A 24,397-nucleotide genomic window follows, 5' to 3' on the forward strand; every position below is an offset into this window, starting at 1 on the left:
TAAAACTTAATATGCCTTATTTCTAAAATTATGTATTTGAAGCAAATATACTTTCTGCATACTCTTTGTTAAATAATGCACTTGAGGTTTAATATATTTTCTTGAAACTCTTTATGAAATAATGCACGGGAAGCTAAATATACTTTCTTGAATTTTTTTTTGAATTAATAATGCAATTGAAGCTAAATATGTTTCTAGAACTATTTTTTATAATAATTTTTTAAAACTTGTACTATTTTACGAATGAAAACAATGCATATGAAATATATGACGATATATTCAAATAACTTTAGCTACAAAGGTTTCATGTGATAGAATAATCATGAAACATAAATCAAAGATCATCAATGATATGAAATACAATATTTTCAATATTGGGATCAACAATCAACAATTTAAAATAGAAAAAGACTCGAAATCATGGACTTTGGGGCTAAACAACTTAACTTTGATCTTACGAACTGAAACTGTGTATGACATAAGTGGGAGTGACAAACGAGCGAGTCGAGACGGATTTAAGTCGATCGAAAATGAGATAAATAAAAATGAATAAAACACTTGACTCGATTTACATTTTAAATAAGTAAAAACGAGTTATCCTATGAATAATATGGATAAATATTGATAATAATATTATAGTAGAGATCTTGTTAAAATCTTTTTCAAAAAAATCTTTTTAAATTTTCTCGCACTCCACCCTCCCTACCAGCCCCTTACCCCAAAAAAATGTCAAAAAAAAATAGTTTGTTTTTTTTATTAAAAAAAATAAAAAGTACTTTTTTCACCCAATACCTCTACCAGCTCCCTGCCCCCCCCCCCCCCCCCCCTCCAAAAAAAAGATGTCCTACCACCCACCCCCCACCCCCACCCCCCTCCAAAAAAAAGATGTCCTACCCCTCCACCCACCCCACCCCACCCCCACCCCCAAATCCCAAAAAATCTAAAAAAATAATAATTTTTTGACTAACAATTAATACTTAAAAGAAGGTTGATTATAAGATTAAAATGTGTTTGTTTGCAATAAATTTTAAATATATAGAAAATAAATAACTATAAATTAAATATGAAGAAGCAAGAATTTTATTGATAGAACAATATGAGTATAATTCTGTACTACCCTTGATTCTTCTCCCTCTTAAGATTTCTCTGTGATTCAAGTTCATAATGGTCTCTTTATTGAACTAGGATGATATGGACCTTTTGAAGATTTATTTAATCTCCATTGATCTTTGTGAATATTTCATGAATTTGTAGAATACTCGAAATATTTTTGAGAAAAACAATATTTGACGTCTTCATGATCTCTCTTTGTGAATATCCAAGAATTTATGGGATATTCGAGATGTTTGATCTTTATATGAATACTCAAAAGTTTATTAGTTATCTAAGATTTTTATCTTTATATCCAAAAGCTTACAGAATATTCGAGATTTTATGTGAAAAAGACAATATTTGATGTCATTTTGATCTCTTTGTGATTATTCCATGAATTTTTGAAATTTTTATCTTTTGAAATCTTACAAAAAATCATCTCGTAGACTGCTAACTAAAATTGAACACATCTATCTAGATAGAGTCCTATAAAATTGCAAACGCTCAAAATCATATGACAAAATAAGTACACCTTTTTTTTTCTTCCCTAGAACTTTTTTTGTCATTGAATTTTTTTCTTATGAGGTTTTACGTTGAAGTTTTCAATGCAAGGTAAGTGAGTGATAATTTCTCTTGATAATTCATGTACCAATGACATTTGAGAAACACTATGCAAACTATAAATGAGTGATAGAAAAGAATAAACATTACATTATATCTCATATATTTTCATAAAAGAATACTTGTAAACCAGATTCAGAGTAAAAATAAAAATGAAAGATTTGACCATAGATCTGTATAACCAATATAAAAATCTTCGGAGAAAAGTGGGATAGAATCAACTTCGTCTTCTTGCAGTGGTTCCGGAACGTATGGAACCATTGTTTTGAGTACAGAGACAGCATATGCATCAAGTTGTTTGTAGTAAGTAGTAATGTGTTATGATCTAAGATCACAAGCTCAATCCACCAACAAATCAAAAAAATTGCAGAAGAAAACCAACTGTAGAATTTATTGATATCGAAGTTCTTTATTACAACTACTGATACTACAACTATGGAATCTACTGCTACGCCATTGATGATCTGCAACTAAAGAAGAAGAAGAAGAAGATTCTGGATCGAAGAAGAAAGAAGAAAACAGAGAAGAGAATTGGTGTGACTTATTTTTCAGTTATTTCCCTCTCTCTTCTAGCATGACTACTTATAACAACCTCCACCAACAACCTGTACCCACGTGTCATAATCCTCACCCTCAACTTTCCTTAATCAACTTCCAATCTCATCCGTTCATTTTATATTTCTGTTAACCTTCCCATTTCCTATTATTGCCAGATTCAAGGATCGAATCCCTGCAACCCATATTTGTTATACCTTTAACTGTTTAACTGCAGTTCATAACATAATGTCATAATCAGGAGGAGTTTCTTGATGAACAGAGCCTTGAGGCAATTTTGATTCTTCTGTGACTAAACTAACTTGTGTGATGTTCCCATTTGGAATTACATTAGCAGCAGCACTGATTTGTCCCAAATCTGGAATAAAAGATTTCACAGTTTATTGTGGTCGTGATAAAGAAATTGGAACAAAATTCGAAGAAGAAGAATTGACACTCCTTGTAATGCGACATACAACAAATTCCTCCTGAATACGACCACTTTGTATTAATGCGTTTTGTGCTTTATCACAAAGACGATATTCTTTCATAATCCATTTTCCTCAAAACGGAAAGTTTTCTTGGAGCCAATTACTGATCTTTTCCAGTCATAAACAGGTTTACTATTGTCAATTCCTTTCCATGAGCCACCACCACCAACAATTCCCCTGTTGAAGTTCTTACCATTCCCTTTTTTTTTCCTTCTTTAACTGAGTAAAAACGTGATATTCAGTAGTAGTGTTAGTACCGAATAACTGAGAAGGTTTGTTATTGCCATACAAGTCCACAAGTTGAAATTGAACAGAGCTACCATTAACAATTGGAGAAGAAAGATCATGAAGCTCACTTTAGAAGGACTGTGTCTCTATCTTTATTTCTTCAACTAATTAATGTTATTGAACGATGCTTGCTTTTGTCCATTTTCAAATACTTATTTGTTACTATGTTGGATTAAATTAATCACTAGAGTTGCAGTGTTAGCAGATCAGTTAGAGTTAGTGGTATAGCTGTTTTTAAGAGTTTTGGGGAGGGGTGATTAATTACGATAGGCTCAGGGACAATATTTGAAAGAGTTTGTAGATGAGAAAACTTGTATCAAGACTTGGAACTTACCCTTACAGAAACTAACTAGCTGAATAAAATCAAAGCCCTAATGTATAGGTGCAACTAAACTCTCCTACGTACAGATACCAGTGAAGAGACATACATACACATGAATAAGAAATGTGAGAGAAAAGCGCAAAATCAGAGAAACTCGTAGAAAGTAACAGAGTAAGGAGTTTCTTGATGTTCGTTCGATCCTAAACCAACTTGGCCCGGAATGTTACCATCCATTGAATCGAGTAGAGGGCGAGTATGAACAACTTCTTGACGAACAGAGCACTCATCATCTTTTGCAGCAGTCATAGTTGATTCTTTTAAGTCATCACATTGAATTAGACCCAAATCTTGATTTACTTGACATTGTGATGAACAAGTTCCCTTCCTCATAATGCTACATACAACAAATCCCTCATGTCGAATTTGACCACGTAGTCTCAAGTCCTTCAGTTTACTATCAAAAAGGCAATATTCTTTCATAATCCAGATATGATTTTCTTCTTCAAAGCGGAATCTTCTCTTGAAACCAATCACTGATCTATTCTTGTCAACAACTTCTTCATTAGTGCCGTATTTTCTCCATGAGCCGCCTCTGCCAGCAATTCCCCTGTTGAAGTACTTACCTCTTTTCTTTAACTCAGTAAAGAAATAATGATGATCAGTAGTAGTCGTATCAAATAACTGAGATGGCTTCTTGTTGCCATACAGTTCTACAGTACGAATTTCATTGCATCCAACAGGCACATCAGTAACAAAATTGATAAGATATCCAATGAGTTGTTCATCATTGATATTCGTTCCCATTTTTTTTTCTATCGAAACAGAGGAGTAGAAAACAAACAAGAAGAAGAAGAAGAGAGGCGAGTGACGATTTCCTTTTTTTTTTTTTTTGCACATAGAAAATGAATACCCACTCCACCTTCTTTTTTTATATATATATAGAGAGAGTGTTTTTTTTTATATAAATATATTTTTTACCCTTAACTGATTTTATCTTTTAATTACAAAATATTATAGTAAGTAAAATTTAATTATTTTAGTGCTTCAAATAATAATTTAATAATTTTGCTATTATAATAAATAAAATTCGAATTGAGATTATACGTGAAAGAAAGCCAGCATATGCTTCTAGACCCAAGCTTGAAATTATAAACAAAAAGCAGGAATAGGTTCTGAAATCCTTTAGAAGAAAAGATTTATAGTTTGTTGGTTACGTGGGATATAAATAATAATTCTATGTTTAGATTACACTGCTTAGCTTACTACATCTAGTATTTTATTAATAAATTATATAATCAGAATACCTCGATAAGACTTGAATAAAGTCTTCATAGAAATCAAACTTGATCAAGAGATGACTACTCAAGTTGGCCCATGTTACAATGATTCACTACGACAAAAACATCTTTTAGTGATAATAAATACACATATTAATAAAGAGTATTAAATTTTTTATCGACATTAGTTAATTGTTATTGGATTCAATGTCGCTAAAGCATTTAGGGAAATATACAAAGAGTGTTAATTGCCGCTAAAAGTACATATTTACTGATAATTAAGCTATTGTCATTAATTAATTGTCGCTAAAAGTTATTTTTAATATAGTGACCTTTGATATTGAGTAGCTTCGGAATAACCTTGCGCAACTCATTAAATCTAGTTTTCCATTAACTTCATCTATAGTGAATTCAATGGCTATCTCTCCATGAATAAAGTTTAATTAATTTCAACTCAACTTTGGGTGTAGACGTGGTAGATGAATTGGTTTGAAGTTGTAAGATATATGTTAGGTTTATGTGTTGATGAATATTATTTTGGAGATATTTTGTTGGTGTTTTCTCTCCGCCGGGTGGTTGTTGTTGTGTGCACAAGTAAATATTTAAATTTATATAAAACTAAACATATAGATACATATCCTAAGTTATATATTAAACGTAGGACGTCATGTAGAATGTGAATTGCCACAGAGAGCATCATGTAGAATGTGAATTGCTATATAGGACATCATGTGTCTACTTATTTAATTTTATAAGTTTGAGTACTTACTTGTACACACCCAAAGTGTTCATACATCATTGTAACTTATATTAACATGTGTAGTATTTTGTCGATAAGATGATAAAGTTAGAATTAATGAAACTACTATCTTCTGAGATATATTTGCTTATCTTACCCTGTATACCAAAAAAGTGCTTAAGAATTTCCAAGATACTACCATGTCTTTGAGTAAGCCAGCCTAATTAACATTACGAATTTACCTTAATTTAAGTTTAAGTCTAAGTCTAATTTTATACACGTACCTTTTGTACTAATTCATGATTAATGAATGTATCTATTATGTCACGACCTGCAAGTACCCCCTAGAAGTTGGGGAGAAATTTTGGATCATGACAGGGCGTACTTGACCCTTTGGGCTCTTGTACAAGCCCTTTAACTATCGTTCATTACATAAGACATGAAAAGTACTGTGAAATTAAAACTTTTCACGAATAATTTAATAAAGGAAATATTTTTTCATAAAATACTAAGGAAGTCTCATCGTCACAAGCCAATTTAAAAACACGACATAATATCTTAGGGACACGGTCCTTTACATTGAAAGAAATACATGATAAGAACTTATACAAAACTAAAAGAATTAAGAATTATGCCCTCAAATATATGAGGACATACTTTGTCTTGAGAGAATCTTTCCCAAACTTTACCTTCTAAACTTCAACCTAGCTTACAACCCTATACTTATCATATCATATATTATTATAAGTGGGAAGCTCCAAACCTCAAAGTTGAATTACCATTTTGTCCTTCATTTAAATATACTTTTTTTTATGTACGAGATAAAAAATATATTCTAATAACTAAATACAAAACTAGATATAAATGGGAGCTTTAAGGTATTCAAATGTGCATTATATTATGTATTAAAGATATTGGAAGATAGAAAGTTATTCAAATGTGCATTATATTATGTATTAAAGATATTGAAAGATAGAAAGTTATTTAGCGGAAGTCCGAGCATTTTAGAACTGAAGAGTTATCTTGATGACACTTATTTCACATTATTATTGTCAACTTTAATGTAATTGTTAACAATTGTATATATGGGGATGTTTATGGATTATTTGATAAGCATAACTTGTGAATCAGTGAATGCAAAGATGGAGTAAAGCCACTCAAGATTTATTTTTCCATTCTCTCTTTTATCGATAAGTTAAATCAAACAAATAATATGTTGCTTCTATTTTCTTAAATAAGTATTTCATATTTATACGCATTTTCGCATGTATTCACCATCTTGAAATGTGTATGCATGTTACTTATGAATCATGATTTGAAATATGTAGGTGAAATTATCTCATTATTTTATATCATTTCTTGTATTCATATAAAAGAATTTTAAATCCTTTAAAATAAATTTTACACAATTATAAATTACAATCAAAAGTGAAAGAAAATTCACTTTTAATTATTTTGTGTTTGTAGATAATCTTTTTATTTATTTATTTTTTATGAATGAAAATGTGGATGTAGAAAGTAAAACAACAAAAACAAAATGGATGGAACATATATAAACGAAAGGGGGAGACAAGAATTAAGTCAAAGGATACAAAATAGTAATGTTAGAGAAAACAATAATAAAGTAAGAAAAAAAAGGATTAAAAAAAATTAAAGAATGATAAAAAATATGAAAAATAACCATGATCAAACTATTGAAATTTTTGTTCATGATACAAAGAAGAATAAAAACACTATGTCATGTGAATGTAATATGAAGACAACTTATATACTTGTTACAAGTATATAGGTTAATTCAAACTTTGGTACAAATTGAGAAGGTATGTTATGTTTGTATTGTCCCTTTCTTAGAGAGAAGTAACAAACTAATATATTGTAGGTTTCGACCTAATAACATGAAAAGGTAAATTATTTATCACATTAAATTTTGTTGTCCAAATTTAACAGGTAATCGAAATATCTAATTATTTAACATTTACAACAAAGAAGTCATTTATAAAGGTTGATTGTTCATTTATTTCATTTATATATTTTTTCGTTAAATCATTTGTGAAATTTATCACAATGTGATTTTAATATAACTTCTACAACATATTATATTTTTGTGGGACTCACGTGCAAAGCACGTGTTCAGGACTAGTATTATTATAAGTGGGAAGCTCCTAACCTCAAAGTTGAATTACCATTTTACCCTTCACTTAAATATTTTTTCTATTTTTTAAAATGTAAAAGTATTTTTAATAAATAATTAGATAATAAACTTTACAGTAATAAAGATATAATGAAAGATAAATAATCATTCAAACAAATGAAGTTCAAACATTTCAAAACATCTCTTATTTAATTTTAGGAAAAATTTCTTAATTACACATCATTTGTTATCATATTTTCTTATTTTCCCTATTATTTCAAAAAATATCAAAAATCCCTACTTATTCTTTCAGCATCTCCTTTTCCTGATACATTAACTTGAAATCTCATACCCATGATTTTCTTGCCTTTTTTCATGCCACAAATCTCTCTATAATTACATCAATTAATATATTTTTGAATTTTAAATCTTTTTATTTCCAATTAATAATTTCAAATTATTCAATAGGTAGATTTCTTTCCATCTCTTCAATCTCCGATTTCTATTATTATTATTTTTTAGCTTTTCATCTTAAAAAATAAAACAAAATTATCTCCTCCCCTTGATCCCATTAAAATCTTATTGAACCTTTGTAATTTTAGTTAATCATATCGTCATTGAAATTTTTTCTTGAAAAATATTTATTTTCTTTTAATGTATCTACAGTTAAAAACGTCCAAAAAAATAAAATGTTGAATTTGCCATTGCACGCCATCACTGTCAAAGATACATAAGATACATATTTTTTAATGTATCTCATTTATTTAGAGTCTTAAATTAGTTTTTGTTAGTGTTATCATTGATCTGATACAGTGCTACAATAATCTTTGTTGTATGCAATGTATCATTTCATATTTAAGGTAGATACATAACTCTAATATTGTTGAATCTTCAATTAGTGGTTATCATGTTCAATATAAATGTACTTGATACATAAAATTTGTGTTATGTATCACACACAAAAGGGAAGCTAATTTGGTACAAATGTATGTATAATGTATTTTTTTAAATTTTAAATTATAGAATTTCTCAAAAAAAATAAAATATATAAATAATAATGTATCATGTACTAAATTTTTAGCTTTGATATATAAATTTGAATTTATACTAAATATATATGATACATAACAATTACCAAACAATAATGTATCGATCTCAAATCTAAAATCTTATGAACAATACTTTCTTATTTAATGTATCAAGTAAAAATACGACACTTATTTGAATCAGTACAAAGAAAGTGAAATATAAGAATAAAGAATCAACAGAAAGATGATCAAGAAATAATTATTTCCAATGACTACAAACTGATAAAACAAAGTCGACAGCAAAAATAACAGTTTTTTGCTACATAGGTTCTTTTCAAAATTTCTTAACAGGAAACAAAGTAACAAAATAGAGATTTTTCATGCTTTAACTTTCAAAGACACGGACGTTCTTTTTGCCAATTCCCTCAATTATGGACAAATCTTCTAATTAAATATCTTTACAACTTATTTTCTCTTGATTTTGGAAGGATCTTCATGATGTGTCTCCTCAAATTTTTCGATATTATGAATAAAAATTTGAAAGGATCATGAATGAACTGGAAATGAATTTTGAATCTCAAATTTTTCGGCAATCGTGTATCAAAATCGAAAGGATATTCGATGAACTTGAAGAATCACAAAAGACATTGTTTGTCCAAAAACAATTTCATCATTTTTGTATCCTTCATAACTCACCCTGCTTATCCAAAATTTTGACAAAAGTTTTTATGAAACAGAGAAAACGATGAACAAGAAAAAATTCAATTTTTGATTTTTTTTGGATACTTACACTATATGATTGAATTCTTTACAATATAGAAGGAAATAACGCAATTTATGGGACTTGTATTATTTTCAACTTTTCTCCCCTTAATTAGTGTAACAGATGGATAAGATCGTAATTTTATTTTTCAATTTTTTTTCCTTAACAAGTGCAATAGATTGATACAGAATGTATCAACAATAATCTTGATCCTTTATTATGTATCAAAAATACTTAAAAAACATGGGATTTATGTAATTAGAAAAATAATAGGGATAGAAGGTAATTAAGATCTTACACTATGGGATTTATGTAAGTTATACTTAATTTTAAGTTAAAGAATTTGAAGAGTTCCATTGATAAAATTATATACATGATTTTTCCAACAAATACATTATTTTGATGTCTTCTCGTGACAATAGCATGTGAATGATTTATCTCACGAAATTCTTCTTCAAATTTTTTATGTTTCTTTTGATCAAATCAATTTTTTAGACATATATGTATATAGATAGAACTAATATTACATGTTTTATATCATTTTTTTCATCGAAAATTTATGTTTTTAACGCAACAGGTGATAAATAATTCTAGAAAGTTCTTCATTTGGACAAAAAGTCTGTTCAACATTCATGAGGTAAAACAAAACCTACTTGTGTGAGAAAGAATACGTATGTTGTTTCGTTAATTTTTTATTGACGGTAAATTCTTGGAGAATATATATATCTGAATTAGAATTTAATCATTTCAGTGCATTTGATACATTTTTCAAGAAGGTTAAAGGCTTCATGGACATTTATTTGTTGTTTGGTAAGTATTATTTTTCATTTCAATGTTGCATATTTTTACTTAGTTCATTGTTTGTTATATCCAATTTTTCGGTTGAAAGAAGGTAAATTGACTACTTTTTCTTGAATAATGGCAATGAAAAAGAAAATAAAATTTTCATTTACATGTCTGATGTACAAATCATCTTTAAAGATTATGTTTATTATAACAAGTTGATTATCATGTAGTGAACACTCTAAGTTATTGTAAGAGAATTGAATAATTCACGTAATTAGTTTTTTTCTCATAATTAAATCTACAAAAATTAGCATGCATTATATTTAATGTGTTTTTTTAGAATTTATAAATGATTTACTACTTGTATGAAAATAAAATCATGGTGTGATTTTATATTTGTAAATAAATACCCCTAATAACGAAAGAAGAGGAAGCGCTGAAGAAGAAAAATGGTATTGCTAATTATTTTTATATTCTGCAGCTTTATGTTTTTATTGATTAAATTTAGAACTTATTATTTCATTTATTTGTCACGACCCAAATCCGGGCCGCGACTGGCACCCACACTTACCCTCCTATGTGAGCGAACCAACCAAACTAAACCTTAACATTTCAATATAATATCAACAGAAAGTAATGCGGAAGACTTAAACTCATTAATAAAATCAATAACTATTATTATCCCCAAAATCTGGAAGTCATCATCACAAGAACATCTATGATCAAATTTCTAAACTAAGAGTATTCTAAAAGCTAAAACAAGTAAAAGCTAGTCCATGCCGGAACTTCAAGGCATCAAGACATGAGGAAGAAGATCCAGTCCAAGCTAGAAGCATTAGCTCACCCTGAATTTCCGATGTAGTAAGACTGGCTTGAATTACTGTTGAGTTGAAGATGACGGTACGTTTGCTGCACTCCACAATAAACAAGAAGAAAACATAAAAGTAGGGGTCAGTACAAAACACGGGTACTGAGTAGATATCATCGGCCAACTCAAAATAGAAAACAATATATACCAAGTAATATCATAAAATCAACTATGATACTCAACATGTAGCAACAGCAAGTACTATATCATTAACAATTACCGTCAAGTTCACACATGAGGACTCAAGCCTCAATACCATACTCATTTGGGAATTATGTTCATTAGATTGAGTATATTAACATCTTTCAAGATTCATTATCTTATTTCTCTTGTGTCGGTACGTGACACTCCGCTCCCTCATACTATGTGTCGGAACGTGACACTCCGATCCCCTACATCTACGTGTCGGTTCGTGACACCCGATCTCCTAAATCTACGTGTCGGTTCGTGACACCCGATCCCCTAAATCTACGTATCGGTTCGTGACACCCGATCCCCTACATCTACGTGTCGGTTCGTGACACCCGATCCCCTAAGTCTATTTGTCGGTTCGTGACACCCGATCTCCTAAATCTACGTGTCGGTTCGTGACACCCGATCCCCTAATCTCATTCTATTAACTCATCAAGCCTTCTCCCTTACCAAGGCATCATCAGTCTCATTACTTTAGTTCATCAAGCCTTCTCCCTTACCAAGGCATCATCATTAAAAAGAGATTAGGTTTTTATCAAGATTTGGGATTCAATAACTTCATCATGTTTAATATAATCACAATTATATAATCACGTTCATGCATGCATACAATTAAGCACATAGCAGGGTTTACAATACTATCAATACATATCATTCTCTATTAAGAGTTTACTATGAAAGCATGAAAACCATAACCTACCTCCACCGAAGATTAGAAATCAAGCAAGTAAATTCCCAAAGCTTTGTTCTTCTTTCTTCCTCGTTCGATTCTCCCTCTCTCTCTTGTTCTTTCTATTTTCTTTATTCAAACCCTCTTTCTTTTATCCTAATTAGTATATAATTAAGAATAAAAGATGACAATAATAACCAACTAATTAACTTAAGGTTACCTCTTTTAACCCCCAAGTAATTAGACTTATTAACATTAACCCTCTAACTTTATAATTGTTTTAAGGGACGTATCGGGTGTCATGAACCGACACGTAGATGTAGGGGATCGGGTGTCACGAACCGACACGTAGATTTAGGGGATCGGGTGTCACGAACCGACACGTAGATTTAGGAGATCGGGTGTCACGAACCGACACGTAGATGTAGGGGATCGGAGTGTCACGTTCCGACACATAGTATGAGGGAGCGGAGTGTCACGTACCGACACAAGAGAAATAAGATAATGAATCTTGAAAGATGTTAATATACTCAATCTAATGAACATAATTCCCAAATGAGTATGGTATTGAGGCTTGAGTCCTCATGTGTGAACTTGACGGTAATTGTTAATGATATAGTACTTGCTGTTGCTACATGTTGAGTATCATAGTTGATTTTATGATATTACTTGGTATATATTGTTTTCTATTTTGAGTTGGCCGATGATATCTACTCAGTACCCGTGTTTTGTACTGACCCCTACTTTTATGTTTTCTTCTTGTTATTTGTGGAGTGCAGCAAACGTGCCATCGTCTTCAACTCAACCGCAACTCTAGCCAGTCTTCGTCACATCGGATCTTCAGGGTGAGCTAATGCTTCTAGCTTGGACTGGATCGTCCTCTTCATGTCTTGATGCCTTGAAGTTCCGGCATGGACTAGCTTTTATTTGTTTTAGCTTCTTAGAATACTCTTAGTTTAGTAATTTGATCCTAGATGTTCTTGTGGTGATGACTTCCAGATTTTGGGAAATAATAGTTATTGAATTGGTTTTTATTAATGAGTTTAAGTCTTCCGCATTACTTTATGTTAATATTACATTGAAATGTTAAGGTTTAGATTGGTTGGTTCGCTCACATAGGAGGGTAAGTGTGGGTGCCAGTCGCAATCCGATTTGGGTCGTGACATTATTCTATCTAAAAAAAATATTTTGATAAAAAATCTCATAGATTCTTTATACTCATTTTAAGGAGTATATACTCCTTTTAATTTATAAACATAAAACAATATTATTAATAATCTTTATACTTCTTTAAAAAAAATGTGTATTGATTGATATAGGTACACAAGCGAAGGACGAGTTCAGAAATTATTATTATTTTATTATAAGCGAGAAGATCTTAACTTTAATAGGATTATGATTCTACCCTTTTACTAATTCAAATATTATTAAAGAAATAATTAATAAAATATTACTTAAATAATACTTATATGGTATTAATCCATTATGTTTCTAGGTAGGATTAATTAAAGAAATGTTTAATTTAATTTTATTCTAAAATAGAGTTCGATAGATGAAGTGTTTCGTGACAACAAAAGACAGTAAATTATGTTCGAAATATCCTTTAACATTAAAGAACAAAAATGTCCTTTGAATTATAATACATCTTAATATGGCACATATTCAGATTTTAGTAAGAAACTTTACATATTCCCAACTTTAAACAATCTAATTCTCATAGGCGTTAATGTATATTATCAATTTTTAAATGACTTTTACAATTCCAAACTTGTAATTATAAATATCAAAAAATTATCTCCAAAATCACTTTATATTAATGCATACCTTAGTTATTCCGATGTATAACTGTTGATGAATGATTATTGGTGGATGTAATTACATTGACAAATTGTTCAACACAATTACTTTTTGTCGATGCATACGCTTTGTTATTCTAATGTATAATTATTGATGGATAATTGTTGATGAATGTAATTGTTCATCACATATGCAATAAAAAAGAGATAGATCTGTTTATGCTTTTGTTAGTTATTGAGGAAGTTCCTCTATTCTTATAAACTAGAACTATTTCTCTCTTTAATTTTTGTTATTTAAAAGTTTTAGAATTCATTAGCTATTTTATTGTTTTTAGTCTACTCTATTTCATTTTATTTTCGAATTCATTAGCTAATTTGGTATTACACTTTCTCTTTTGATTACTTAATTTTATGAATAACTATTTATACATATTGTAATTGTATTTAAATATTTTACGAATATTTATACTAAGTAGCGTGCAATACAAAAACATTTTCTATTATGAAATTCAATTTTTTAAATATGCATACATTTTATAGTAATTACAAGGGACAAACGTGCAATGCACGTTTTTAAAATCTAATTTGTTATAAGAGTTAAGTTACATTAAAGGATGAGTAAAAAAATCAATAAGTTAAAAAGTTAGAATTAGGAGTACATGTACATCAATTTTTATGAGTATATCTATATGGTTATACCAAAATTTTATTGATTCAATGACGCAAAAAATTTATGATTTGCAAATATATATTTTTTAATTTGCATTTTTATGAGAAAGTAAATGGTACTTTATAATGCAATGAATAATTAATATTGTAGAAAAGTTTTTTCATTCTTATTGAAATTCTTGATATTAACTTACCAAAATAAACATAAAGAAGTACTTTATAGAGTAACACATTATAATAATGTAGCTAAATTTTTGTTTACTGTTATGAATTACTACTTAATGTATTAGATATTCTTAAAAATTGTTCTACCTTTTGTGCTTTAAATTTAATTGGATTGTAGCGATATGTTAATAAAAATTCATATAAAGTGTTTAAACATCCCATCTCAACTTACAATGGGTATCCATCCTCCAACCTACATTAGAAAGCTCTTGGGAGGTAGTGAGGTTGCTACTAAACATTTCATCTCAACTCACAATGAGTGCTTACCCCAAAACTCCCCTTTTTCATTTACATTCTTTAACTCCAATCATTCATTTATTCAAAGTGTATATGTGTGTGTACATGTGAGCACACCTTGCAGAATAGACTCATTTCATTTAAATTCAGTTCTGTACATGCTTAGACATTCATTTATCACATCACACACTTTAACATACTTCATATAATCATGTAATTCATTTAGATATAATCCTTAGCATACTTTTCATAACAAGTTTCATAAAACACCTTAATAAGAGTAACTTCATTTTCATCTTTCTTCACATAATATGCTTTCATGGACTCATCACAATACACAAGTAACTACATATTCATACGATTCAAATAAACACCACCACCAAGAAGGTGGACCATACCACTCAAGATCATTTCATAATTAAAGCTAAACAACATAACCAACTTACCTTTTAATATAAGGTTCCATCACCTATAACATTTTACTCAACATTTCATCATAATATAGCCCTTAGGGCAGTAGCTAAACAACAATATCAACCATAAGAAATCAAAGCTTAAAGACTACCAATTCATGCTCATTGAAGTTTTAGCATTAAAATCATCAACTAACATTAGAAACATCATTTTTAAATCATTCAAAACGTTTTCATGCAAGACCCATATTTAGAGTTAAAGATAGAAGAAGTTAGGGTTGAAAACCCTTTTTGAAAATTCATTAGAAGAGACTCCTTGATTGGAAGAGAGTTTAAGGATGACTACCATACCTCAAATTGAAGAAACCCCACTTATTTTTGGTGAAGAAATTGACCACCAACAACCCTCCTAGCTCTTCTTGACTTCTAGCTTCCATGGAGACTTGAGAGAGGGATTTTGGGTTTTAGGAAATGAAGTCTAAAATTAGGTCTTAGGGTTTGAAACACTTTAATATATCTAAAAGACCCTAAAAATATCACTCAAGGTTCATAAAATACTTGGGGTGAATTTACCAAACACCCCAAGTCATTACAGGAAAATGACAGCTTTTGGGGCAGTCTCACAAACGGATCCAACCAATGGACCGTTTGTCCATCAACGGCCCGTTGGTGGGGTTTCGTTGGTTGTGACTTAGCCTCATTCAAGAGCAGGCTACCCTGCTTTGCAGGTCCAATCGACACCCATGGTCGACGGACCGTTAGTTGACCAACGGACCGTCCATTGGGTCATCGTTTGGTCACTGCTTGGCCGCTTCTTGCCAAGAGGTGGGGTCCTTTTCTAGGGTCCCTCATGTGTCCTAGGTGGGGTCATACCCGGACGTTAAACCCCTAAACATAGTTGTTCAGGTCTTAGGAACATCGCATATCTTCCGAACGTCATGGACGTTCTTGGACTTTTGACCTCCAAACTTCACACACTGCCTAAGGACACTAATATAACTCATTTTAACACAAAATTAACTCAAGAAACAATCACGAAGCTCTAGTTCACCTTAGTTCGTTTTATGGTGTTACATATTATCACCTTAAGTAACTGCTTAACCATAATAAATGATTTCAGGAGCTAGTTTTGGCAAGTAGAATTTACTAAAGAACTGAACTCCGAAGGTCGGTTTTCATTTTTGTTATTTTTTTATGCTACAAAAATGATTTCCAGCATAACTGAAAACTCGAGCCTTGAATTTGACCATAAAACCAAGACACAAGACCCGATCCTTGAACCTTATTTAGGACCCGTCTGAGTTCTGATCTGATCCAAAACCTGAGCCTTAGTCCTGAACTCCTGATCATGGACCCAATCTCTATCTTGACTCAGAACTCGTGATCCAAGACTCAATTGTAACTGAATATACGACCTTGATTTGAGACCTTTAATTTGAGACTCAATGCGCTAGCTCCAACTCATATAAAAATCAAAATAAAAATGAAGTAATAAATTCAGGATGCTAAGTGGCATAATGGTGGCAAGAACATTGACTTTATGCATCTTGCTTGTTCAATATGTATATTGTGGACTTGAAAGATGATATTTGGTGGTTCCAACATAAGTATATGTGCTAGATCTCACAGCAATGCAATTGTCTTTGGCACAAGTACTGTTTTTTGTTTACAAGTTAATGACTTACTTTGGAAGAAGCCTAAAACAGATATTCTTGCTAATAGGCAGAATATGTGACGCCGTTGAAGTAGCTGGAAAGAATTTATCTCTACATCAGGCACTATGACGACTGAATTTGTTTCTCACAGATATGGAGAAGAAGCAGCTAAGGCAACCAGTGAAGGGCTTCATGCATTACTGGTGTTTTTTGCTGAAAAAGCCCCTCAACCTTCTTCTTTTCCTTCTGCACAATTTTGTTATTGCAGTTGTTAGTAATTCAGATTTTATGATGATAATATCGTCAAGGATGATGCTCTCATGACCGGAAAGGAAGGAATTCATTGAATTGTTATTAGGGGAGCGAGGGACAATTACTGGTGTGGGGAGACTGCTAATATTATAAAAGGAAAGTAAGCAAGAGATAGATTTAAGAGGGCACTCTAGTGGTCAATGGCGTTGGTGCAAATTTTGGAGATCAGGGTTCAAATCCCAGCAGAAATAATAAACTTGGTACTTGTGCTGGTGGGAAGGTAACAGTTACCTCATAGAATAGTCACGCAAGCCTGCTCGGATATCCCAAAAAAAGAAGACGTTGGACTTATGAGGTTTTTTGTGTGCCTTGACCCCTTGGAGTTCTATGGTTGAGTTGTCTATATTAATTATAAGTGATATAAAGTAAGTGCTACTCGCAATAGTTAGATGTAATTACTTTGTAGAATCTAGATGTCCATATTTAGGCTTCTGCATATCAGCTAACCTAACTCCAGTTCCAACTCTTTCTTGTGTGAATGTTTCATGTGGTGCCATCAGGAAAGCTGTGTTTTTATTACATGGAACTCACTGTGTTGTCTTTGCTTTTCTCTTCCTTTATACACGTAAAGCAGTATGTTGTGGTGAGGAAAGCTGCGTCTCTTATTAGCAAACTGATGTCGTCATTGTGGGTGTTGGAGACAAGCAGCTTACTCTAACTCTACAGATTTGTATGACCAATATAAAAATCTTCCCAGAGAAGTGGGATTTGATTCTCATCTTCAGTTTTGATTCTTTTGCAACGAAACTAACAGAACCACAGGAACAGAGCATTCTTCTTCTTTTGCAAGTAAACTAATGCTCCCATTCAACTTATCCGATGGAATTACATTAGCAGCACTGAATTTCACTGTTTCTTGAGATTGTGTAACTCTGAAGTCTTGATGATCTTGACAAACAATGGGACCTGGTCTCTCTCATGAATATCGCATGTTTCAGGACAAATGCGGAACAGTAGTAATAGCTGCCAACTCTGTCATGGTTGGTGAGCACGGGAAAAGAGGACAGAGCTCTCTCAACCAATGAGATCACGCTACGAGAAACTAACACACACACACGCATCTAAGAATTCTGGCATTAGCAACTTTCCCTCTCTTGAGCAAAAAAATAAGCTTTCAAGAACTTCAAAGGAACTGATAGAGTTATCTAGAGAGTCTTAAGTTTGTTCATCGAAAAGTTGTGTTTCGTGTCTTAACTTAGTAAGATCTATTCCTGAATTAAAAAGGAACTTTGATCATATAACCAGTTAACATGATTGGTTCCAATGATTAAAATTCTCGAGAAAAAAAGAGAGAAACAAATGATCATAGTGTGGAGGCAATTGCTAAAGAAGAGCCCCAAGTCATAATAAATGATGGGATCGCATAACAGATCCAAATATCTGAAAGTAATGAGAATTAAGAAATCTCAACAAGTTGTCTCGACGAAAAACAGATCCAAATATCTAAATAACAATAGTCTTTAGTTGTTATTTGAGTTTGGTGTCTTCTGTTCAGACACCGTAAGATCGATTCCTATGCTATAAAGGATCATAGATCATTTCAGTTGTAATGTCGAGTTCATGGCTAGAGTTAGCCGTGGTGTGTTTGATTGAAGTTTATGTCAACATCACCACAAGTGTTAAAAGAGGTAATAAAATTCCATGACTTAATCTTTGCTATTGAAGGAAGAGGAAGTAGAGAATCTTATTGAAGCAATTTCATTCAATAAGAATTAGTAAAATGATCTTCTCGATGACGAATAACATAACAGCCAGGGCTGCCCCTGTTCCATTCTCCACTTGATAGACACCCACTACTCTCTACATCAGAACTTGTTGCTGGTGGAAATTAAAAACATATACTATAGGGCAAACAAAATTTTAAGACTTAGAGTTGTATCACCAACTCTTAAGTCAACAGATGTGTATAATCAATATTAAAATCTTCATGGAAAAGTGGGATAGAATCGGGTTCATCATCTTCTTGTTGTTGCGGGATGTTAGTAACCACTGATTTGAGTTGAAAGGCAGCATAGGCATCAAGCTCTTTGTGGTAAGTAGCAATGTCATAAACAGAGCATTCTACAGAGGGAGTTTGTTGATGAACAGAGCATTCATCTTCTTTTGCAGCAGACACATTTGATTCTTTGAAGACTAAAGTAACTGGGCCAACGTTCCCATTCAAAATACTGTTCGACCCATCAGATGGAATTCCATTAGTACTACTTAATTGTTCCAAATCTTGAAACTGATATTGAGCAAAGGATTGTCCCAATTCTTGAAATTGATTCTGAGCTTCTTGGCATTGTGATGAAGAAATTAGCACAGAATCAATAAAATTCTCTACATTATTATCCGAAGGGATGATAACCTTGGAAGAATATACGCTCCTGGTAATGCTACATACAGCAAATTCCTCCTCATGACGAATTTGACCACGTAGTCTCAAGGCCTTTAGTATATTATCACTAGGACGATATTCCTTCATAATCCAGACATGGTTTTCTTCATCAAAACGGAAGGTTTTCTTGAACCCAATCTTTAATCCTTTCTGGTTGTAAACTGGTTTACCATTGTCGATTCCTTTCCATGAGCCGCCACCGCCAACAATTCCCCTGTTGAAGTTCTTACCATTCCCTTTTTTCTTCTTTAACTGAGTGAACACATGATGACGATCAGTAGTGGTCGTCTCGAATAACTGAGATGGCTTCTCTTTGCCATACAAGTCTACAAATCGAATTTGATCGCAGTCAACAAGCATACCAGTAACAAACTTGAGAAGATACCTGAGGAGTTGTTCCTCATCAATATTCATCATCCCCATATTTTATGGAAACAGAGGAGTAGAAAACAAAGAAGAAAAAGAAGAGAGATTATTATATATAGAAAGAAACCGTGTAAACAAGAAACACTCACACGTAATATTAAGTTACCGTTTATCTAATTTTGGGGTCTTTTTGTTATAAAACAAATTCAGAAAAATAAAGTAGATAGAGTATAGGAATAGCTGTAGTATTGACAACTGTTCAAAATTCCATAGGTCAATCTATTAATCTCTGTATTCCATTCATGTATAAAGGAAATATTTTTATAAAAAAAAATCAATTCTACAGTGAAAGTGCATTTGACAGATAAAATAAAATTGTAAGAATTGAGTTGTATCTTAACTCCAGAGATTGTGCGTAACCGAGTTTTTTTATGATTGGAATCCAATTTTAGAAACTCACATATAATTTTTAGTTAGTGACCGTTATATGCCTTTTGTTGTTTTAGTATTAGCAAGTAGTATTATTTTCTTTAGTTAGTGTTACCATAAAATACTGAAGTCTAAGAATATATTACTTATTAGCTAAGTTTTATCCTCTTCTTTTTATTTAGTTTTTGTTACTAAAAAGTTTGATTACATAAATAATTTATTTTTTATTTCATTTGTATAAATAAAAATATTCATTGGAGAGGTAGATTTCTCCGACCACTAGGATGTGCAAAAATCGAACCGAAAAAAATGTTATTGGGCTATTAGGTTTTTAATGGGCTTATAAAAAAATTATTGGGTTATTGGTTAATTTAGTATCGACTTTTACGATTGAGTTATTGGGTAAATCGATAACTCAATAAGAATGTAATAACTTACTATTTTATCCTTACTAATTATTAAATATTAATAATTTAATATATAATTAGACACTATAACTATATATATATATATATCAAATTATTAGTACTATATCCACTTCACATATAGACCGCTTTACTAGTCTTTATTGCTTACTCAAAACCTAAAAACTAAAGTAAGGGTTCACAATTGTAGCTATTCAATTTTAGTTATAGTTTTCGTCTTGTTGTTGGACTATGTGATTTTAGTTTTAGTTTGTAATTATAGGTTGTAGCATTTGCAAGTTTGTAAAGGTTCGAAATTTGATTATCAGAAAAACTTTTATGCTATTGTTTTGGTATTGACATGTAACTATAGCCTTCATACTATATTTTCTCTTACTGATGCGATTCCTAATCATCTTTCTTGATTCACTATGTCAAAGCATTTAGAGAAGAGAAAATTCATATAATATTTTACGAACATTTTCTTATTGGGTAAATCGAAAATCGAACCGATAATGACTAGAAATCGATAAAGAATATCTTATTGATTTGTTATTGGGTTAGCATATATAAAAATCGATAAATCAAACTGATAATACATAAAACCGAATCGAACCGACCGATACACACGCCTACCAACCATGGAACTGATTGGAGTCACCCAAGGAATTGCAAACTTGAGAATCAGAAAAATGTAAAACAAAAAATATGGCTACAATGATAATGATACTAATGCACAACGCGACAAAGCAACAAAAGTATTTCAGGAGAAAAGAAAAGCATATTGAGTTTATCAAGATATATAAATCTAAACATCGGTGAAGTAGTGTACTTAAAGGAACGATCTTTAGCATATTAATAAGAATTACATGGCCTATGCAGTGGTATTAGTTAGGGTTTCTGAGTCAATCGGCAGGAAAGGGTAAAACTTAGAATGGAGCTCAAGGATCGTTTACAACATCAAAAGCGAGTTAGGGAGTAGATTGATTCTTACCTAAGTTGTTCGAGCTGTGTAAATTAAGTGGGATGGAATCAAACTGAACGAAACAAGGTCGCACCTCATTTTCATCCTCCATGGAAGCTCAAGCTTGAAGACGACCAACTCTTTTTTCCTTTCTTTGGTTGTTCGTTTCTGTATTTTGATTTTGGACAGAGTAGTTTGTTTTTGGACAAACATGATCTGGTTGTTCCTTTCTAATAAATGGTCCCACTTTGATTTAAAAATAAAAATATTGTCTTTAAGGACAAATAAGAGAATGAGATAATACATATATTGGATTTTAAATTTGATTTCAAATTTTAACGGTAATCTTCAATTTTCATAATGTACAAACAGACACTTTAACTATCCAACTTTTAAATAAATAAACACGTGAGTCCTACATAGAACAATAGGACACCACGTAGGATAAAAAATGACATGTAGAATGATATGTGGGACATTTGTGTCTATTTGTTCAACTTTGTACAAGTTTAAGTGTCTATTTGTGCATATCCAAAGTTGAAGGGCATAAATGTAATTTGAAGTCAAGTTAAAGGGCACATTTAAGTCTTTCCATAGTTAGAACTTAATTAGAAGTTACAGTACATGTATATAATTTGGGGAAATTATGTTAAGATATAATAATCTCTAAAAATTCTTATCATTTGACTTAATTATAAAAAATATTTTTTCTTTTTCTCTTCTTAACATCCATATACATCACTGCACCTTTATCAGATGTATTACAATTTTGTTTGTGTATAATGTATCTCGTATAAATGTTATTGTTGATACATAATTCTAATTATTTCAAACATAAATCAGTATAAATCTGGTTAATAGTTATGTATCTGATACATAACTTATGTATTGTTTGTTACGTATCGAGTAGAGGAGCAATATATCCGTGATTTTTTTTTAAGATTAACATTTGGTTATTTGTTATAGTGAATTAGAGTGAATCGCTGGACTTGGTGTAAGTAACAACAGTTCAGGTCAGTCATAGTTTAACAAGACTTCAATCTCCTCACATTGACAAGAAGTCATCAAATTTGCAAACTCTAATCTTCTTGGTGCTTTTGTTATAAATAGGTAGTGTGGCAGATCAATTAGCCTTATGGAACTTGCCCTTAGTGTTTCATGCAGCTAACCAATGTGATTTTATTTTCATGTATAAGACCTTTTAAAGAAATATTTTCATAAAAAATAATTCTAAACCACACTGTTGAAAGAAAACTGAAAGTACATTGATAGATGAAATTTTAAATATATACAAACAATCTGGCAAAGAACATTGTAAGAGTTGAGTTGTATCAACTATTGCCAATTCTTAAGCCAGAGATCTGTATAACCAATATAAAAATCTTCGGAGAAAAGTGGGATAGAATCAACTTCGTCTTCTTGCAGTGGTTCCGGAATGTATGGAACCATTGTTTCGAGTACAGAGACAGCATATGCATCAAGTTGTTTGTAGTAAGTAGTAATGTCATAATCAGGAGGAGTTTCTTGATGAACAGAGCCTTGACGCAATTTTGATTCTTCTGTGACTAAACTAACTTGTGTGATGTTCCCATTTGGAATTACATTAGCAGCAGCACTGATTTGTCCCAAATCTGGACTAAAAGATTTCACAGTTTGTTGTGGTTGTGATGAAGAAATTGGAACAAAATTCGAAGAAGAAGAATTGACACTCCTTGTAATGCGACATACAACAAATTCCTCCTGAATACGACCACTTTCTAATAATGCGTTTTGTGCTTTATCACAAAGACGATACTCTTTCATAATCCAAACATGATTATTTTCCTCAAAACGGAAAGTTTTCTTGGAGCCAATTACTGATCTTTTCCAGTCATAAACAGGTTTACTATTGTCAATTCCTTTCCATGAGCCACCACCACCAACAATTCCCCTGTTGAAGTTCTTACCATTCCCTGTTTTTTTCTTCTTTAACCGAGTAAAAACGTGATATTCAGTAGCAGTAGCAGTATCGAATATCTGAGAAGGTTTGTTATTGCCATACAAGTCGACAAATTGAATTTGCACAGAAACACCAGTAACAAATTTAAGAAGAGAGAGCATGAGTTGTTCATCAGTAAGATTGATCTTCATATTTTACCAACAGAAAGAAAATTAATTTACCCTTTGCCTATGTATGTACATATAGGGAAACTATTTCCCACTTCTTTTATGATTAGGAACTAATTATTTTGTGTTTTACTATTTAAAATGAATAGTTTAACTCTTAATTATAGTAATTTCTTACCAAAAATAGAAAGGATTTACGGTTGGTCTTCATGGTTATTTGTTTTTGGTATCCTATTTCCAACAGGAGAGTATTTCCTCTCATTAATTAGTTGGTGACTATGATATTTCTACATAGAATATATATAATATTTTGAACTTTTAACCTAAATTTATCTTCTTAATATATATCTGCTAGGAAAACTAGAAACTCTATACATGATTATGTTTAGAATTCCACAGAATGTTGAAGGAAACAAACTTGCAGAGGCTTAAATCCAGTATATATATGTTTCCTACTCAATAATAAAAGGACCCTCACGCTTTCTCCATAATAGGTTCCCATTCTCTTTTAACACATATGCTGATAGCCAATTACTTAAGTAGGAAACTTGTTCATACAATTCCATAAGTTGCCAAAACACAGATACGATCCCTCCATGCATGTAATTTTGGGGTTTTACCACATATACTGTCGTTACA

At 31.4% G+C, this 24,397-nt stretch overlaps 3 protein-coding genes across 3 annotated transcripts; all 3 read right to left on the reverse strand.

Moving 5' to 3' along the window:
• Positions 1-3,492: 3,492 nt before the first annotated feature.
• LOC138342143 (uncharacterized) lies at positions 3,493-4,152 on the reverse strand. Its single transcript, XM_069294336.1, has one exon. The coding sequence runs from the start codon at positions 4,150-4,152 to the stop codon at positions 3,493-3,495; it is 660 nt and encodes a 219-aa protein (XP_069150437.1).
• Positions 4,153-18,997: 14,845 nt separating this feature from the next.
• On the reverse strand, positions 18,998-19,912 carry LOC138342144 (NAC domain-containing protein 26-like). The gene has a single exon (XM_069294337.1). The coding sequence runs from the start codon at positions 19,910-19,912 to the stop codon at positions 18,998-19,000; it is 915 nt and encodes a 304-aa protein (XP_069150438.1).
• A 3,075-nt stretch (positions 19,913-22,987) lies between these two features.
• Positions 22,988-23,782, reverse strand: LOC138342145 (NAC domain-containing protein 96-like). Its single transcript, XM_069294338.1, has one exon. The coding sequence runs from the start codon at positions 23,780-23,782 to the stop codon at positions 22,988-22,990; it is 795 nt and encodes a 264-aa protein (XP_069150439.1).
• Between the last annotated feature and the right edge of the window lie 615 nt (positions 23,783-24,397).

The sequence above is a fragment of the Solanum lycopersicum genome, chromosome 2 (assembly GCF_036512215.1).
Source record: "Solanum lycopersicum chromosome 2, SLM_r2.1".
NCBI classification, from domain to species: Eukaryota; Viridiplantae; Streptophyta; class Magnoliopsida; order Solanales; family Solanaceae; genus Solanum; species Solanum lycopersicum.